The following is a 20,475-nucleotide window of genomic DNA, read 5'->3' as shown; positions in this document are numbered from 1 at the left end:
GGACACGCTGATTTCCCAGGGGGCCCAAGTTATTACTCCCACACAGCTCTCAGGCCATATGAGCTGCCCCGTCTGACAGGCTCCATGGCACTGGAGCAGGAGCAGTAAACATCACCCTGCTGATTTACAGTCCATGATGGTTGGAGCTGAGGGCCTCCTGCAGACACAGGTTTAGCACATTGGCTGTTTGTTGGTCTCATTTTCCCAAACCCTTCTGCCCGTGCAGCCAGCTTGCCTCGGCGCCAAGCGCCCAGCTGCATTGTCCTGGCAGGGAAGGAAAAATCACAGCCGATACAGCACTGGGGAAACTGCCCCTCCGAATATTTGGTCTGGGCATTTCCAAGTGTTGTGGGCTACACCATCACATTCCCCAGCCTGGCGTGGTGGGGGGCTCAGGTTAGCCTACAGCAGAAAGCACATTGGAATACATTGTCTGGGTGTCTCTGGTAGACATTTGCCTCCCCATTCACAATCACTGAGCCCCACCTCGCATCCCAGCTGCAATTGCATAACATCCCTACAGCAAACACTGCAGCTGTCAGTGCGGCACCGAGACCAGCCCTGGGCTGCTTTTAGGATTTTTGGCCAGGATTGCAAGATATTCTACCGCCAAGGCCAAGACTCCCCTCCCCGCCCCCATGCACTCAGCAGGCACCAAAGCAGCCTCTAGAGGTCAGAGGGCACAGTGGCACCCTGTCCTGGGCTGGATGGCGAAGGATGCTGCTGAGATGCAGGCTGGTGCGACAGGGCTGCTGAGTACATGACCCTTGGCAGCCATACTTTTGGGGAGAGGGGGGCAGATGTCAACACCATTCCAGAGGAGGCCTCTGTGTGCGACCGAAGAAGTGTGCAGCAGGCCCACCCCAATAGGTACTCCAGCAGCTGGAATGTATGGGGGAGGAAAGAGAGAAGAGACCCTTTGCTGCCCCCCCGCCCCATCACCACCACTCCAAGTTGGGGGAGAGGGGCAGGGCCAGGGTTTCAAGGAGCCCTGTTTGTGCCTCTAGGCCAGCTGTTCTCAAACTGCGGATTGGGACCCCAAAGTGGGTCACGACCCTGTTTTAATGGGGTCGTCAGGGCTGGTGTTAGACTTGCTGGGGCTTGAGGCCAAAGCCAGAGCCCCACCGCCCAGGGTCGGGGCCAAAGCCCAAGTGCTTCAGCCTTGGTTGGCGTGGCTCAAGTGACTGGCCTCCCACCTGGGGCTTCAGCTTCCCCTCCCCCCAACCCAGAGAGGTGGGTCTCAGGCTTCAGTCCCCCCCTCCTGGGATTGTGTAGTAATTTTTGTTGTCAGAAGGGGGTCGCGTTGCCTTTAGGTTTAAGGCCTAGTACAGGGGTTCTGAGTGTGCTATAGTCCAGTTTTGGGCAGGATGCCTGCGGGGCAAGGCCTGTGTGACCAGAAAGAGAAGCGTAAGGATTTCTAGCATTCCCTACCACTATTTCTCTGCTCCTTTCCCCTAACTCGCCTCATTCCCTGAGAGATTCAGAGAGAGCCCCAGGGAGACTTTGTCAATCCATCCTCCCCATTATAGGAGTTTTGGGCAGCCAGTTCGGGGAGAGGGTACAGAAATGATACTATGTGACCAATCACAACCAATTCCTCACTCCAATCAAACTTAGCTTCACATAGTCACAGCAAACGATTTGCAACCAATCCATGGCCCGAGGGGGTGGGGGGGAGCGGTTCAGAGAAGCGTATCTTAATAAATGGAAGGGAATCACAATATGCTCAGGGACATTGCACAGGCAGGAGGCTAAATTCACCTAATAATTTATTTGAAGCAATTTATCCTCTCCGTTCTCCTAACAGAGCCTGGCTTCAGGGCCGATTTTAGGCTCTGGATTTCAGCAGATCCCAGGCCATGCTCTAAATAAATGAAGCTCCCTAGGACCTACAGGCTAGCTCATGGACCAGACTGTGGAACGGGTCTCATTGTGTACAATTGATTCAAAACCCGATTTGTACAATGGACAGCTCTTACACGAGTGCTTTTTAATTTACAAAAAGAAAAGGAGGACTAGTGGCACCTTAGAGACTAACCAATTTATTTGAGCATAAGCTTTCGTGAGCTACAGTTCACTTACTGAAAAGGTCCTTTACTGTGCTACTCAGAGCCTCTTAACTCCTGTTACGCTAGCACCCTCTTGTGGCTAAGAAGAGCCCTGATCTACAACCACAGCTGGACAGATTTTCACTGCTTCAAGATGGTTTTATAGCCTCCATGCCTCTTAGAAAAGTTACTCCTAAAAATAGCATTTCTAACAGTTGCTCCTCTTCTGATAGTATCCTGTATTTGTATTACTGTAACACCCAGGAGCCCCAGATGTTTATTTGGATTATTGTAATTCCTAGGAGCCCTCCTCACAGACCAGGACCCAACTGTACTGTACAGACAGAACAAAAGATATCACTGAAGATTGTCTCTTTAAAAACAGCGACCAAAGTTGCGTAAGTATGGGGAAGAGGTGTTTCTTAGTTAGGCCCTGTCTACACCCAAAGTTGCACTGGTTTAACGAAAGGTGTTATTTTAAATGGATTTGGTTAAACCAGAGCACTATATAGACACTGCTCTAGGGGGTTTGAACCTGGCTTATAGCCGTTTACCTTGTGTTAGTACATTCACAGATACAAGTTAAATCAATAGAATAGATTTAAACTGATACAAAGGGGTTTGCCCTAGTTTAAAGCCGCTTAGGGAGGCAGTGTTTCCTAGTGGATAGAGCGCTGGACTGGAATTCAGGCGACCAGAATTCTATTCTTGGCTTAGCCTCTTCCCTGTTGGGTGACTTTGGGCAAGGCACTTCTCTCCCTTTATCTCAGTTTCCCCACCTGTAAAATGGGGATAAAGATGCTGAAAATCACTGAGATCAACTGCTGAAGAGGACTATAAAAGCTAGGGATTATAACACAGACTAGTTTCAGAGTAACAGCCGTGTTAGTCTGTGTTCGCAAAAAGAAAAGGAGTACTTGTGGCACCTTAGAGACTAACCAATTTATTTGAGCATAAGCTTTCGTGAGCTACAAAAGCTTATGCTCAAATAAATTGGTTAGTCTCTAAGGTGCCACAAGTACTCCTTTTCTTTTTGCGAACACAGACTAGGTTTAGGCAAGGCCTTGTATCAACCAGAAGCTTCATCATCATGGTTATCTCCCAGAACTAAGCAAAATATTTAATGGAAAAATTAACAGCTGAGCACAGGAGACCTGACATCATCTGGAAAGAGGTTTGGGTGCTGACAAAGGCGGCCTGATTACTAATGCTACCCCCAAGCTCTGACATAGCGCTTTTCATCCATAGCTCCCAAAGCACTTGACAATGGGGATTAGGCTGCATGCCTTATTTGAATGGACACTTGGTGCCAGCCCAGAGCATTTTAGAAAGAAACCTCAGTATTATGCACACTTCAAAACCCCTCAACCCAAAGAGACAACCTCAAGCAGCCCATGCAGACATCAGCGAATGTTTGATTTCCTGTGGTTTTAATTACATTTGGGCAGCACAGCACCAGAGTTGACTTTTAGGTCATTTATGGTCTTGCAGAGCGCCCAGCATGAAGGAAATGTCAACTCTGCTATTCAGCCTGTAACAGTTACAAGGAGAGGCTTTCCGGGCAGATTGGCAATGCGTCCAGAGGACGTCACTAGTTAAACTAATCTTCTGATAGCTGCTCAGTGGCCTAGGGGGCCTCAGGCCAGTTCCCAGTGGACAGATGTCTATACATCAAATACCCCATCCACTGCTACTGGCACCCTGGTTAATCTCACACTACAGAGAATTAGCTTCCCCCTACAAGGTGGCCACTGTAGCTTGACGTAGATGGGGCCACTCTTGGGGGAGGGGGGGGGACAGATTTTGCACAGTTGGTTTCTTTGGTGCAACTGTTCTTTGGCTACTTAAGCAGCTCCGGGCTCCTAGGGCGTCAGTTCTGTTCCTCTCCCAGACACACAGATCACAGGGGAAACAAACAAGAAAGGAAACCAGACTCTGAGTCTGGGCAGTGTTTGTTTAAAGGGCGTGGACTAGAGCTTGTAGGAGCCCAGAGCCCATTCTCAACATACAATGAGAACCGCTGAATGCTGAGCAGTGTTGAAGACCTGGCCCAGTTGGACGTGTTGAGCACTTGAAAAATTGGCAGATGTAGGATCTAGCCAGCAGGCACGTGCAGCAAAGTATCTGCCTGGGCCCGGCTACTTCAGAGGAAATGCTTTGGCTAGCACAGGGAAAAGCAAGCTTAGTTATTCAATAGCAGATCACAGGAATGACAACTCTTAGGGCATGGCTACACTTGCGAGTTAGAGCGCCTTAAAGCAGCCCCGGGCGCCCTAACTCACGACCCATCCACACTGGCAAGGCACTTAAGAGCACCTGGACTCTGCAGCTGGAGGGCTCCTGGTAATCCACCTCCACAAGAAGCATAAAGCTTGCTGCGCCCTGGTTGAAATCCCGGGTGTTCGTATGGACGAGGCGTTGCATTACTGCGCTCTGATCGGCCTCCGGAAACGTCCCATAATCCCCTGAAGTCAAGTGGCCACTCTGGTCATTTTTTGGAATCGGCTGCAGACATGTGGATATCCCCTTTCAAAGCTGCGTTTCTGACAGCCCGCTGCTTATCTGCTCCGGGACAAAGCAACCTATTACTGTGGAATGCTGCTTGAGAGGCGGGAGGCGGGGGGTCTGCTGCTGTCTGAACTTACAAGACCGCATGCTGACATGCTATCAGCCCCCCAAAACCCACTCTCCCCCGCCCACATACACACAACACTCCCTGTCACACCCCACCCTTCCCCCCCATTTGAAAAGCACGTTGCAGCCACTTGCATGCCGGGATAGCTGCCACAATGCACTGCCCCTCTGTGGCCATTGCAAGAGCTGCTAATGTGGCCACGCCAGTGCGCTTGAATCAGACAGTGTGGACAGCCTGCAGAGCTTCCCCTACTGTGCTCTCCGAGGGCTGGTTTAACTCCCAGGGCTCTACATCTGCAAGTGTAGCCATGCCCTTCTAGAAAGCAGAATGGGACTCAAAAAAAAAAAAAAAAAAAAAAAAAAAAAAAAAAAAAGCTGCACCAGCCCAAGGATACAAGGGAAGGAGTTTGGTGTGTGGGGCTGGGAAGGGGAAGAATCACAGCTGGACTGGATGTAGGTAAAATATATCTGCAGTCTGGGCCTGATGACTTGGAGCCCTGTATGATCTCTCCCCTGCATGTTCCAGCTGCCGTAGGACAGCCAGCAGCCTCCTTGCACTCTGAGGAATCATGTTTGCTCTTTAAACAGACCAGAAGGAAAACCGTTGAATGACTGAATGCATCCCTTTCTGCCCTATCACCTTCACCCCACTCCCACCAGTCAAGCAGGTTGGAGAGAGAGACTGAGTGAAAATTGAGCACAGGTCTCCCCCAGACACCCCTCTCTCTTTTAGGAGAGGAGAAGGAAGTTTCTTACCAGAATTAAACCTTGTTTACTCACCTCCTCTAAAGTCCTGGAAGGGAGGGTGCATTATCACTTTCAAGGTCTTCACCCTGAATCCACTCTGCCCCTTGGGAAGCTCATTCCTAGCCCGTTTCCCCTTGACCTATTAAGTAGGGGTCAGATTTGAAAGCTCAAACTGGAGCGGAGTCAGAGTGGATTGTACCTTGGAGGAGGTGCATGGAGGCCAAACTGAAAGGGGTAGGGTGAAGATAGTGCACTTTGCAGAATTCCCTCGTGCAGGAGTTGCCTTCCCTCTTCCTGGATGTCCTCAGCATCTTACAAGATACAACGTTCTAGGACCATCCTAATGGCTAAGAGCAAAAATAAGCCACACACAGTAGTGTCTAATTGGCAACCCTTTGGAATCCTGCCATTAGTAGTTAGAGCTAAGACAGGGCATCTGTTCTCAGTGGGAACTGACTTCGCCTCTCCACGCCTTACTTTACCTCACCCTTCAGGGGCTGGGAGGCAGGTGGATTACTTACCAAGAGCTCTGTGAGATCTTTCCTCCACTCCCTCCAAACAATCCCACTCCTGTGCTGTGGGACTGTTTGATGTTTTTTAGATCCGTGGGGAAAAGCAATTTCTTTCCTCCCCTCACTACGTGGCCAGGATGATCACTCATCTGGATCCAGCTTGACGCACTGTAGACAGGCTTAGGGAATAAACCAAGAGCTTCAGACACAAGCACTCCTCCTGGGCTGAAATTAACCAGAATAGAAGTGCCAAAGCAGCAGGTAGGTTTAAACTAAAAGAACAATGCCTCAAAAAGAGAAGGGAAAGCCTTAGCTCATTTTATACACGGGTTGGTAGCCCTAGGTTCGTAATGTACAAATGAGACAGATGAGGCACGCTATGAAACTTCTTGCCAATTAAGTTCACTAATAGCCCAGGAATGTTGGTGTCAGTTATTTTAATTCCCCAGGCCCCATTAACTCCACATGTCTATCTAGATTGCAAACTCTCTAGGGTACAAACCTGTTTTCCTGCACACCCCTGGCTGGGCACTAAGCTACAAATTAAGCTTTCAGCATAGTGCGTAAACTACAATTAATTTTTCAGAGAGTATATTTTAAATGAGAGCATCACTAAAGCAGGAATTCAGGGGCAAACAGCGTCTATGTCAGTGGCTCTCAAACTTTTTTTTTTTTTTTACTGGTGACCCCTTTCACATAGCAAATCGCTGAGTGCGACCCCCCCCTTTGTAAATTAAAAACACTTTTTTTATATATTTAACACCATTATAAATGCTGGAGGCAAAGCAGGGTTTGGGGTGGAGATTGACAGCTCGACCCCCCATGTAATAACGTTGTGACCCCCTGAGTCCCAACCCCCAGTTTGAGAACCCCTAGTCTATGTGTTATTACCACACATTATCTTGTGTTTACATCGGTATCCTTGGAGGTTTAAGAAGCTTGAAAAGATTAAACTGGTGGCGTATCTATGCCAACCGAAGAATGGCTGGGGCACTAGGAGATGGAGTGGCACTGTATTTAGTGATACATTTATTATTCAAGTTTAATAAGAGATCTTAATCGGAGAAGGGAGCCGGAGAAAGAAGTTACAAAAAAATATTCCATTTATAGGTTTCTGGTGATCAGGCCTCAACTCTGCATTGCCGGGGAGGCAGCGCACACCAATGAACCTCTCAGCTGGTGCCCAACAAGCAGCTATTTACAAGAGCCCATTCAGTCATAAGGCGTCTAGATTAATGTCTCAGCCAGGTGAGAATTTAATAGTTAAGAGTGAAAAGTGGCACCCCAGCCAGGAAGGTTATTAACCAGGGTCCCCCACCCCCACGGCACACTTCCAAGGCAAGAGGGCTGGACAGACAGCGCAAGAGAAGTGGTTTCTTCGTGGTCATGATGTGTCAGACGCAGAGTGAGCTCGTTCTCCTTTCGCCACCAGCAAAATGGGGAGCTGCAACTTGCCGAGAATAAGGAGCAAGTTCAAGGAGTAGATGGTAAAGCCAGAAGGGACCATTTAGGTCTAATCTGGCCTCCTGTACAACAGGCCATGGAATTTCACCTAGTTATGCCTGTATTGCGTGAATAATTTGACTAAAGCATATCTTCCAGAAAGGAACCCACGTCTTGATTTGAAGGATTTGAGAAATGGAGAATCCACCAGTCCCACCGTTAATCATGCTCACCGTTAAAAGCTTCAGGTGCAATGTGAAGGTGTCTATGAGCCTTCTGACAGAATTCAGTGGCTGGAACCCTGGGAAAGAGGGAGATATTGGGCACTGAACCGCTGAGGGGAAACCACAGTGAGAATGGAGGTGTCAAAAGATCTTTAAGAGCTGTGGAGTTCCAACAGCCTCATGTTGAGAAGCCAAAAGCCAGCAATGAGAACGCTGGCAGATGGTCCCTTTAGAGGAAGCTGTCTGGCTATCTGTGAAACATCAAACCTTGCAGAGTCCCACAGGAAGCTAGTCCACATAGATGTGGTCTGGGGGGAGGAGAAGCAGCCCGCATACCTATATTTTTCTAGTTGTGAATAGGAGTCTTGGCAGTACTACCAGGTAGCCACCATCTCCCAAGTAGCACATGACTCAACAACACTAACATGGGCTGAACATGTTTTTCGCACCCACCCAATCTTGCTGTTATTTACGCTGCATTCTTTCCCTTCTGGAGACAGCAGCTCAACCTAGATATCTAATTTCCAGGACAAATCTCAGTGCATTATTAGACCAGGAAAAACGCAGGTTCTCAGAAAGCTAATAGAGTTGTACAAGGGACCATCAGACTAAGGTGAGAAGATATGGGATAAAACAGGGATGTACAAGGCAGAGGAGGTAGATACTTTCCCTTCATATCTCCATAGGGGCAAACAACCTTCCTTATTTCATGTCCCACTTACCTTTAGTGGACTTCTCAGTAGGGCCTAGCAGCTCTCCTTCTCTCCACATACCAGCTCCTTTGAAATCTTGCATGCTTTTAGGGCATAGCCCTTAGACAGTGGTGCATGGAAGCACACATTATAAGGGACTCCTAAAAACAAGTAAGACTTCAATGGCCAGAGCTCACCAGCAATGCAAAATATCCCCACAAGGAAAGCAATGAGAACATGACATAATTTTAGTAAGTTTAGAATAACCCAAGTTGTTTCACTTTATGATTAAAATCTTTTAATTCAGAGCCATTTCATTCAAAGTTTGTTACCTTTTAGGGAAAGGGAGGGGACTGCCACATGGAAATGTGGCCATGAACATCTGGACAAATTTGTTACACTAAGGGCCACTTGTCCAAAATCCCGTTACATGTAGAGGCAATCTAACGGTGCTTTCTGCTCATAGGAATGCACAAGATGTCCTATTAGCCATGCAACTCCATACCTACCATAGGTAGTGTGAAAGTAAACCACAGACAGGTTGTACGCAAGAATACACCAGCAAATATTTTATTTGTTCAGTTATCCTGCCTGTAACTTTAAAAGCTCCATGTTGAAGTGAACGTAGATAGACACAAATTAGTGTTTTGTCTAGTACACCAGCTTTGGAATTAGGAAGTGGGCATTTTCCATAATTCCTTCAAATTTGCATATCAGAGTCCTTGGGGGGGAGGGGGAGGAAGTAAAATGCCAAGTTCTCCCCATTCCACCTGCGAGAATCATGAAACCAAAATGGGAATGTTTACGCAGCCAAAGACAAGTCAGAAAAGGGACAATGGTGTGAACTAGCACAAACAGTGAATGAAAAGATACACATCTGAGTCTTGCTCAGCTGGGACCACATTAGCACACGTACATGAGTACTACCTACTAACAGTCAGTCAACAGTTGATAAGACTGGTATGAATAAATGTGAATGTGTAAAATTAATACTTGGGGGTGGAAAAAGGTTTAAAAATAAATGATTTGCTCAACTCAGCCTCTGTCCATTTAAGGATTTGTTAACATCTAGTTACACAGCCATAGCATTCATCACCACGTTACAGCAGATAAATCCTAAAGCTTAACAGCAGCTGTTTAATGGCTCACGGTAGCACAATCAAGGGAGAAGCCTCATATGACCCCTCAGACTGATCAACCTCCCCTCAATTTACTGATCATCATCATCATCATGAAGGGAAGCCACCATACTCCATCGACTCTGCCTCCTTTGCCCTGAAATTCTGCTTCATTTGAAATTCTGCTTCATTTTTTAGGTGCACTCATACTGTAAAATTTTTAATTAAATTCTACTCTGTTGCACGTTGTTTAAAAGTATCTGTGTCACTATCACCACAAGAGAGACACGGATTTCGCTTACCATTCAAGTATACGCCCAAAATGGGTCAAAGAGTTGTGCTTTGCTGCAGCCAGCAGCTTTGGCTTGTGAGTCTCCAGCTACCGTTGAAAGTTTGGGGTAAAGCGATTTGGAAATTCTGAGCTTCTACTCTGTTTTCGTATTTATATTATTTTCTTCTGTATAAATAAGCTTCTCTCAAAAGTAGTGTATATGATTAATAGCCAGATAAGACCGCTGCATTTTTAGAAAAAGTTAGTTAAAGTTGGTTAAAGTTCTCAGTCTGTTACGTTACAGGGGCCTGCATCTAGGACAACATGGGACAAGTTGATGTTCTACTGCGGCCACTACGTTCTAGGAGCAGTGACATTAGAAATGAACACCAGTTCTCCAATTTTGTTATGAGACACAGAGTCACTGGCAAGAATGCTAGCTAGCCTGGACAGCAGGTTCTCTCTCATTACTCAGGATAGGGCTACAAGTGATCAAGTCAACCCTATTCTTTCATCAGCTAGGACAGCAAAGCGTTTAGTGTCTGTTTATTGTGCAAGTGGCCGGCAGAATGTACATTTTCCAGTTGGTTTACGGTTGCTAAAAGCTGAGACCTAGCACTGGGAGGAATACGACAACTCTGAAGGGTGGCAGAACTTGACCTGCCTTCAAAGCCGAAGCAAAGAATGCAGCTGTCTTGGCAAGCAAGGAAAAATAATGCTGTAAGTATAAGGCAAATAACTTCCAGTTTTCTGTTTCTAATACACTTTTCTCCATTAGGCAATGGAGGTTAACTTTCCGATCTAAACTTCGATTATGTTGAGAGATGACCTGGATAAAAATGAACCAAAAGGAGAGGTTTTCTGAATAATCAGTGCTATGATGTACTATGAAACAGTCATAGGCTGCACCCTGGTAATGTAAATCAGCTTTGAGAAAGGCAGCAAACCCCAGCATTATAGGGGATGTAACAATTGTGTGCTGTATTATATGCTGTGCAAGTTACGCAATTTGTTCACACGCTCCAGTCACATCACTAAGTTTATCTTGCTGCAGTTCTGTCCCTGAACTTCTGCTAATAGGTGGATGAAACCAACATTACATATATTACTTCACAGCTCAAGGTAGTTTCAGCAGAAATACAAAATTGTTCAGTGCCATTTATATTTAGTCCATAAAATGGGTGTTCCTAATGGCCCACCAAACAGTGTCAAAACTGATATATCATGGGTCACTGGAAATAGGGTCACTGGAAATAGGATCACTGGATTCCCTTTGCATTGAAATTTAAAACTCCCCATAATCATTGATTTTGCAAGGAACAGACACATTTATAAAAACACACACACGCAAAGATCCTTTCCTTTTCAGTAGTGTAGGTTCTGACTTCTGTCTATTGTAGTCTTTCTCCAACTTTGACTAGAAGGGGGTCATGGTGACATCTTTTCCCAGGAGATTTTCAGACGTGGGTGAACAATGAAAGTTTTCTAGGTAGAAGAAGGTTGAGAGTCAAACAAGCTGACTTTCATGGGTTGCTCTCTTAGCCCTTAGTCTGTTGCTTGAGTTCAAAGTTTTCTTTCCCTCAGTTTGTTCCCATTTTGTTCATCTGGTACTGGAGAATGTCCATCACCATTGCTTAAGCATTTGTCCTTTTCATATTTGTGCTCTTGCTGTTGTCGTCTTATCTCCTTACACCGCAAGGTAATGTCACTAAAAACAAAACAAGATTGTTAGTACTGACTTCAACAAGCATTTCCGTTTAGATTTACAATAAAAACAATTGGACAAATATATCCTGGTGTCATTATGACAGGGATAATTTGGCTCATTCTGATTAATGCTACAGCACTAAGTTTGTAAGGACTTCCTTTATCCTGTAAGGAAGGGGACGGATTCAGTTGATGAAAAAAGTTTATTTACATTTAGTGCTAGTACTTACAAATAGTTACCACCATGCCCAGAAGTATAATGAATACAGGCTGAATTCTGCACAAGTGTAGCAGGGAAGCTGCCATGCAGGACCTGATCCATAGGCTGGTCTCATTTCTTTGACCACACCCATCGACTGAGTATAGATGAGGAAGGCACATCTTCTATTTCTTCACACAGAGGTGCTGTCTCACTTGAGTAGTGTCCAAACTGAGCATGCATATTTAGATTGTGTGTCAGGAAACTAGGGAAAACTCTCAACCTGGATAACAGCAAAATAGCACACTTCTAAGAACTAAGGGTGCGAGTGTCACAGAAGTCATGGATTCTGTGACCTTCCGTGACCTCCGTGACTTCTGCAGCGACCAGTGCTGGTTCAGGGGCTGTCCAGCTCAGGCAGCCCCTGGGCCAGCAGCAGCACTTTGGGTGTGTGGGAGGGGGCTCAGGGCTGGGGGGGCCCTTAACTTGGGGTGGGGGGCTTCCTGGCTTCCACAGGCATGGCCCTGTAGGCGCCAGGGAGAGGGGCCGTGCGTGGCAGCCTCCATGCCGCCCACGTCCGCAGGCCCCGCCCCCCCAGCTCCCATTGGCTGCAATTCCGGCCAATGGGAGCTGTGGCAGCCAGCACTTGTGGCAGGAGCAGCAGAGCCCCTGCCCTGGCACCTCCGCTGCCTAGGAGCTGCAGGGATGCAGAGCCAGGTAGGAAGCCCCTGCCAGCCCCAGCAGGGGTCCACACCACAGTCTCCCCACCCCACCCCCTGCAGCACCAGCAGGGGTCCCAGGTCAGCATCTGCAGCGCCCCCAGAGCACCTTCAGCCCCCCGCCCATGTTTTAGTCATGGTGGTATTTTTAGCAAAAGCGATGGACAGGTCACAGGCCTGTGAATTTTTGTTTACTGCCCATGACCTGTCCATGACTTTTACTAAAAATACCAGTGACTAAAACATAGCCTTACTTATAACGCACATTTACCTTTGGTCCTCTCACTCGTGGTCTATTTAACTCTTTGACCTTTGTTACCATCTTCATTTCCCCTGACTATAGAGCACTATACCAGGAGGGCAGTTGGACTTATGCACCTTCAGCTGTTTATTTCCCAAGTGACAATACTAGGGCTAGTCCCATGGAGAAAATACATGCCATGCATTTGTCCCCAGACAACATGCAGGAAAACTGTTTGCCAGGCACATACAGTAATGCTTCCTATTTGGCTGCCGGAAGTGCTTGTGAACTAGTGTCTCTTCTGTATTAAGATATTTTAGCAGGGAGAAGAGAATTCCGGCTCCTGTGGTAGATGCTCAGGGAAGTGCACATCACGCTCACAAGCAATTCAGCTTGGGTTACCTTCTGCACTCTAGTGAGCGCGATGTAACCTTTTGAAAGGGGCCCTGCCATCTAGGCAAGTGGCCAAGAGCATATAAAAATCAATAGATCATGTATATGCACCTGCTGTGGTTGTCAAAGATATATGTTTGTCATCTTGGAAATGTTACATCTCCCACCCACCATCTCTACAACAACTACATTCCCACTATGTTACATACAATATATTTTGCAACTGTTGCATTTTTGTACACGCAGTCTGGGTAAATATCTTGGGTATTAACTACTGGAGTTTTTCATCCAGATTGAGACTGTACTTTTAAACTAATCCCCTACTTTCAGTAGTTTATTCAGAAATTTTCTCAAATTATTTTTGGGCTGAAATTTCCAGTGGCTGGTCACCATACAGCATTATTAATTATTATTATGAAGCTGCATAAAAATCATGAGCCATTTTTGCATTTTGACAATGAGAGCCTTATCACTTAGATTTCAGACAATATTTGCACTCTGATCATTCAAATGAGGCTTTGAAAATAATTCCAGTTTGGCATGTATGTAGCCTTAAAAGACATTAGTGTCAGAAAGTAACTTTAGAAACAGAGCTAGATGGTCTAAAAATATAGGCCAGAATTTTCAAAAGTCACCAGTGAATTTGGTGCCCAACTTGAGAAAAGTCTTAATGAGGCCTGATTTTCAGGGAGGGTTACTCAGTACTTTCTGAAAACTGGTCTTCTTTAAAAGGGGTCTCAAACTGGGCACCCAAAATCTCTAATGACTTGACAGCTGTGGCCATGGCATACTGAGCATCTGATGTATACAGTTGGTCTTCCCTTCAAAAGTATACACCACTGTGTGAGGGTCACCAGCTAGCTTTCAGATTTCTGGTTAAGTTCTTTAAAACAAGTAGTTATAAATTGGTTGTCAGGATTCTGGTTACATTTATATTTACTTATATATTATATATACTTATAGTATATTTAATTTTACTAAACAGAGTCAAGCATTGTGGATATTGTGTGTCGAAGACTACCTAATCCAGTCTCCCAAACAGACTTTATATTGTATACCTTCAGTAGGCTGTTGGTGAGATGCGTTTCCCCTGGAAACTCGAAATCCTATAGGGTTTTTAAAAGATACACTTTGAAAGTTTTTTGTTCTACAATAAGCTACTGTTCACATGGGCTGGCTAAGCCTGGCCTTGGCGCACCGGTGCTCATTGGAATCTGAGTTCTATCACCTTTGCTTACCGAATGAAAAAGCGCCATATTGTCCAGGTGAGCACAAGTATGATTCCAAGGATCCAGCACTGGGTAATGTAGAAAGGAAGGGACAGCATTAGGGTGTAAGGGTCGTACTTCACAACAATCAGAAACTCTGTGACTGTGATAGCAGCAACTAGCCAGGCCTGTTGACCCAACTTCTTATTGAATTTCCTGAAACAGAGACATTAAGTGATTAGTATTTTAGTAGCAAATGTACAATGGAAAATACCTTTATAAAGATAAGAGGGAGGATAGGAATACATATTTCATCTTTACCCAATTGCGTGAATGTCTACGCTTAACCATTACTATGGATGTACGGACATACTACAGATTGGCATGCCAAAGTATTTTCCCTCTAACGCTGAATACTTTGTTCTCCCCTACAGCCATTTCAGAGGTTCTGAGAACACGTTACATGAATTAATCCTCCATATCTTTGTAAGGCAGGCAAGTATCTCTATTTCAATAGATCTGTGAACAGGCAAAAAGCAATTACCTGACCAAGTCAAGATTATAGACAGTCGATGGTGAAAGTTGGGTTATAAGAGAGGAACTCTGACTTCCAGATCTTCTATGAACACTAAGCTACAATCCACACTGTGTTACATACAGTACTTAATGCCTTTAAGTAACTACGTGATTTAACTATATTCTGAGCCCTATTATCTTCCAAACAAAAGCTACCCAATTAGTCCTATCTGACCATCTCTTAAGGGACTTAAAAGCAAGATGCTTAATATCAGAAAATAAGACACTGGAAGAGGCAAGGGAGCTGCAATGCTTTTGGTGGCATAACTATCTACAAGCATAAACATTCTCAGTATTTAATCTCCCCTTGAATTAGTCCTTATGAAGTACCAGGAAAGCAAAAGGGGCATTGCAACACTGTGTACGTTTGAAGTAATCAGGGACACTCAAACTAAACCCTACTAAAACTCAAGATTGTAAGCAAACCCTCTGAATACTTACAAGGAGAAGCCAAGGCAATAAGTCTGCTAGGGTATGTCTACAGTGCAATTAAAATCCTGCAGCTGGCCTGTGACTCAGGCTGAAGTAGCTTGGGCTAAGGGGCTGTTTAACTGCGAAGTAGACATTTGGGCTCCGGGGGCAGCCTGAGTTTTGCGACCTCCCACCTCACAGGTTACATGCCCACGAGGAACAAATTTCAGAAAACCTGTTAAAAAATTAGACCTCTAACAATAAAAAGCCATTTGACTCAAATCAAACTATGCCAAGTACCATGCTTTGGAAGGCAGATGCCCACACTTCACCTAACTCAGCCAACAATTCTCTGTATTCACTTTCTACTGTATACATTCTTTCAAAAACAACTGTGGGATTACTATCTATCTGTATTACCATAGAGCCTAGAAGCCCTAGTCAAGGACCAGACCAGGACCCCCACTCTGCTAGGCACCGTACAAATGAAACAAAAAGATTGTCCCTGGTTTATATGACAGCTACAGACACTGCCACTACACTTTTCTAGGCACCCTCCTCTTCCCTCCCACCTCTCACAGCTAATCCTCAAGCCTTCTACCAGCAGCTCCTATCTCTAAATTAAAGTTTGTCGGTTTTCTACAACACAAAATCAAAACAAAAATTTCACTAACCGAAGCATTAATACAGATGACTGAATTTTACTGTTGACACCTTCCCACTCTGTCTCTTTGGTAAAAAGCAAAGGCAAACCATACAAAGAATCTAGCGTTTTTCTTCATTCATCATGAAGAGGAGAGTTGTTTCCTCTGATAGCCTCTCACACTTTTTCTTATTTCTCCTTCATTCTGTGTTCACTCGCCAACATGCTCCCTCCCTTTGCCCAGCCCTCCCCTGGTCTTCCATTCTGAGTGCATCCCAAGCTGCTACGTGAAACACAACTATGGGGAGCAGCGTAGCAGAGACCAGGAACTAGAAAGCTACGTAAGGGTGGGGGAATGAACATGTCAGGGTAACTACGATGCTTCCTTCCCAGTTCTTTCAAAACAATAGATACACCTGCCTTGAGAATTTCTAGCTTGCTCATGACATCTGTGCTAGAGCCTCTAACTTGCTGGGGCTCAGCTAGAGCACGAAACATATGTCAAAAAGGACAAAGTTCAGAGGCCACCCACAGTACTTTGGGACAGTCTCTGCCAGGCTGTGGAAAAGGAGCAGCAGTCACCCATAAATCCCTCACGGGGGCCTCCCCCAGCTCAATGTGTGCAGGGCTGATGTAACTGTCTCCTACACCTCCCTCCTGCAGCTCCTGGTGCAAGTGGTCTGTGACGGGCAGGGGAGTGGCTGGAGGGCAGTGAACTCTTGCTATCTGCAGCTGGGACCATACCCAGCTACGGCAAGCTAGAATACCTCTAGGATGCTCTAACCTGTGCTGGGGCAGAGAACTTGGGAGCCACCATTGGATGTTTATTCTCAGCTTCCCTTTTCCCTTCTCCTGGGCTGCAGGTGGTGGCTGTAAAGGGGAAGGGATCCATCCTTGAACAGCTTACCCCCTTGGCTCAGGTAAATCCCCTCAAAACTATCATGCTCCCTTGGCTCCCACTGCCTGGCAGGCAAGCAGGCAATGAAGCAACCAGAGCTATTCACTTCTCTCCCCTACAATGCAACCAGGGAGCTGCTGAACAGCTACAGCAGGAAATGGACAGAAGTCTCTCAGTGTTACCTGCTCAGAACAGAGCTGCTCCTGGGGCTGCTGTAGAAGCAGCTGGGGAGATGGTGCCTTCTATTGCCTCCCCCATTGCAGAACTGCATGACACAGCCCAGGAACACATCCACTCAATCAAATACACATTTTTCTTAAGCATGTGGTCCTTGAGAGCCACGTGTTTGACACCATCGCTCTATCTCAAGTTAGACAGAATGATCTGGGTATTCTGGGGAAAACAAAATAGGGTACATGGAGCACAAATTGCTGTCTGATGCAGATGGAGTCAGAGAGACATACTCCAAATTAAAAAAGCCTCCTGGCTCTAGAACAAGGGATATTTGGAGCCACAGTACAAAGTATTATTCGATGTGACTAGGATTAAATAAGCTAAAATGGAAATATAGATTGACAAATGGAGAGAGAGAGAAACCAAAAGTATTTCAAAAACCTTGTTTTGACCTACACCTATTGAGGAGAGTAGGCCAGCAAAGCAGAAAGCTGGCTATTTTCAAGTGCCTTGATTATAAAGCCATTCCTTGAGGAACCCTGCTTGTGGGAGAACTAAGGAAGGAGAACTAAGAGTACCAGGTGACCACTGATGAAAGGGCCATACTCAGACTGAGAATGTTGAAGGAACACAAGCTAGTTACGGGCTCTTCGTCTGGGAAAGAATTTTAAAGGGAAGTTGTTAGGATATAGATATTCAGGTCTGTCTGTAAAGGCCTATACTCTAAGAATTTAGATGTATTCTTATCACTTGGCTAGTTATAGAGGTATAAAAGAAAGAATCAAAATCACTGTCTGCCAGTGTAAGGGCCTTCTCTTACTGTGACAGTCTGTGGCCCTGTTCTTAGGCTAAGGCCTTTGGCTAAGCAACAGAGGCAGCCATAAGCTGGGAAGCGAACGGTCACATCCTCACATTCCAAACTAGTCACATTGAAATAAGGTGCTATTGGGCTGTTAGGAATACTGTCCTGTCCTGATAATGCCTATCACCTCCAGAGAAAGGGAAGTGCCTAGAAAATGTAAAAGGAAACTTAGTTTGATAGCATCCTGTCTGGCAAGAACTCACTTATCAATAGCTGGGATGTGAAATCCTCACTTCTGTATTGTTTTGTCATTATAGTTCCCACTTTGCTATTGTTTGTCTGTATAATCTCTGTCTGGTTCTGTGATTGTTTCTATCCGCTGTATAATTAATTTTGCTGGGTGTAAACTAATTAAGGCGGTGGGATGTAATTGGGTACATAATCATGTTACAATATGTTAGGATTGGTTAGTTAAATTTCAGGAACATGAGCAGAACAAGTTTTACTATATAGTCTGCAGTCAATCAGGAAGTAGGGGGGTGGGGGTGGGCATGCGGGTGGGGGAAATGGGAACAGGGAATGGGGCTGGGGAAATTGGAATCATGTTTTGCTAAGGGCAGGAATGGTAACAGGGACACAGGTGTAAGGCTCTGTGGTGTCAGAGCTGGGAAGGAGGATACTAAGGAAGGAAACTGGAATCATGCTTGCTGGAAGTTCACCCCAATAAACATCGAATTGTTTGCACCTTTGGACTTCGGGTATTGTTGCTCTCTGTTCATGCGAGAAGGACCAGGGAAGTGAGTGGGTGAAGGAATAAGCCCCGTAACAGAAGTCACTCTTCCGCTCGAGGCCCAAGTATAAAGCCCATGGCCTTATTGCAGGCTTTCTGAAAAAGGCTCGACACCAGAAACAGGAAGATACAGAGAGAGCGTAACTCCAGATGCCATGCACCTAGTAGTTAAGTCCACTGCACCAGAGGATTCTTTCAGGAAGAATCCTCCTGGATTCAGAGCTTTTCTGCTCTTAACTGTGGGAACACACCAATTTTGATGGGACAAGTGGGATATCAGAATGACAAAAGCCTCACAGCACCAAAACTGTAAGTCTCACGGCCCATTAATGTAAATTTTAGATGCTCTATGAGGACCACCAGAAAGTTCTAACCACTCTGGATCTAAAATGGTTGAAAAGACCACAAATGACCCTGAATCAGGAGAGAAGATGAATGTCTTAGTTTAGAGCTTCATTGCTTCCTATACTGAATACTGTAGGATTACAGAAGCTGGTTAAATCTTTGGCTGGCTCTGCAACAGTTTTATCACCCAGGAATAAGGCATCCTGACTCTGATTCAGGCAACAGGTGGTGAATGGAATACCCTAGGTTTTATCCCTTTTTAAAAAGAGTTGAGAGGCCACAGCAGCTTTCAAATGGAACAGACTGGATGTGTTTCGAGTGTACCTAGGGAGTAAGTATCCAGAACAACCTGCTCTTCACCAATAGCTTCTTCTTACAATTCAAAATTGGAAGAGTCCATCAATACGGTTCTTGACTCAAGGTGATTTGGAGTGGTACAAACACCAAGACAGGTGGTGAAAAAAGGATCAGAATGTCATCCATCTCTCACGTGAGGGTATGGGAAGCATGAAGGAACCACAATCAGACCAAGCAGACAGAGGATATCAATGAGATACCAGTGGCATTAGATTCCACAGCCTTCCATAAAGAACCTACGGAAGTTAGGTCTGCTGATGAATCAGAAAAACTGAATCTCAAATGTGCTGATGGCAGTCACCTTACCTACCAAGAGAAACAAAAAAAGGTAGCTAATGATGGTGGTGGTGACATGGTACTTGGGTTGAGTTTGTCTGCTCACTAGATGAATGTCTCATTTTTGTGACTCAATTTGCTAAAAGAATGCTGATTCAGCGTGTTGCCAATGAGACTAGTGACTGATGATTCTCAAGTCTCAATGTTATGCCATGTGGTTGAACAGAGGGCAAAGGAGTTGCTTTTTCAACCCAAACACAGGGACCAGATGATGGGGTGTGCTGCTAAGGAGAGGAGCTCACCAATAAGAGGTAGAGACCTTCTCTTACCTTCAAAATGGGAGGCATGTCCCAAACCAGTAAATCCAACACCAGAGGGCAGGGGACCACCTGTTACCGCTGAATGTCCTTAAATCCAACTAAATAATCGGGGTTGACCCTTCTTTCCAGTACTGCGAGTCAAAGCCTTGCAACTGAAACTGATCTTCGGAGTGTTGAAACCCTAACTTCTGAACACAGACACTTTTTGTGTTGGTCAGTGACAGACAATGAGCATCCCTTGAAGCCAGAGGTAGGGTCAACCTTAAGAAGCGTGGTCAGCCAGTCTGTGACATTACCACTGTAAATTAACAGAAAAACTGAACTTGAGAACTAAGCAGTCTCAGATCTTACAATCTGCAGAAACAATAAAAGCAGCAAGGACAAATACGATGCTGAAATAGGAGCAATCTGACAGGTAACTAGTACATGCACTGTTGTGGGGGAGGGGGGTCTTTGCCCTAAAATGCATCACTAGAGGGTCCTCTGATTTGCAAGATGATGCCGCAAAAGCTCCAGAGGACCAGAAAAGTGTTGGAAAATAGCTCAAGAAAGAAGCACCTTTAAGAAAAAGGGTTTAGGGCTGGACCATGCAGTCCTTAGAAGCTAAGTCTAAGGACTGTAGCACCAGGCTTGTAAATGTGAAAGTGGAGTTCAGTGCTGCCTCGCACAAACAAAAAAAGTGTTCCAGGTAATTCAAATGTTTATAGAACATTTTCAAAGAATATGG

General features: G+C 45.5%; 1 protein-coding gene across 5 annotated transcripts in view; it reads right to left on the bottom strand.

Moving 5' to 3' along the window:
* Nucleotides 1-8,848: 8,848 nt before the first annotated feature.
* Nucleotides 8,849-20,475, bottom strand: part of PTDSS2 (phosphatidylserine synthase 2) — a 67,979-nt gene continuing 56,352 nt past the window's right edge. For 3 of the 5 annotated variants that reach the window (XM_037899507.2, XM_037899510.2, XM_037899508.2), the window contains exons 11-12: nucleotides 14,187-14,372; nucleotides 8,849-11,397 (exon numbers count right to left, since the gene is read on the bottom strand). In XM_037899507.2, the coding sequence (XP_037755435.1) occupies nucleotides 11,253-11,397; nucleotides 14,187-14,372 (331 nt within the window). In that variant the 3' untranslated portion in view covers nucleotides 8,849-11,252. Of the gene's footprint in view, nucleotides 11,398-14,186; nucleotides 14,373-19,757; nucleotides 20,047-20,475 lie in introns of those variants that run through there. The other 2 variants (XM_043548736.1, XR_005225410.2) reach the window with 2 other exon arrangements.

This window comes from Chelonia mydas, chromosome 6 (assembly GCF_015237465.2).
Source record: "Chelonia mydas isolate rCheMyd1 chromosome 6, rCheMyd1.pri.v2, whole genome shotgun sequence".
NCBI lineage: Eukaryota > Metazoa > Chordata > Testudines > Cheloniidae > Chelonia > Chelonia mydas.
This window is presented reverse-complemented; position numbering and strand designations above follow the sequence as displayed.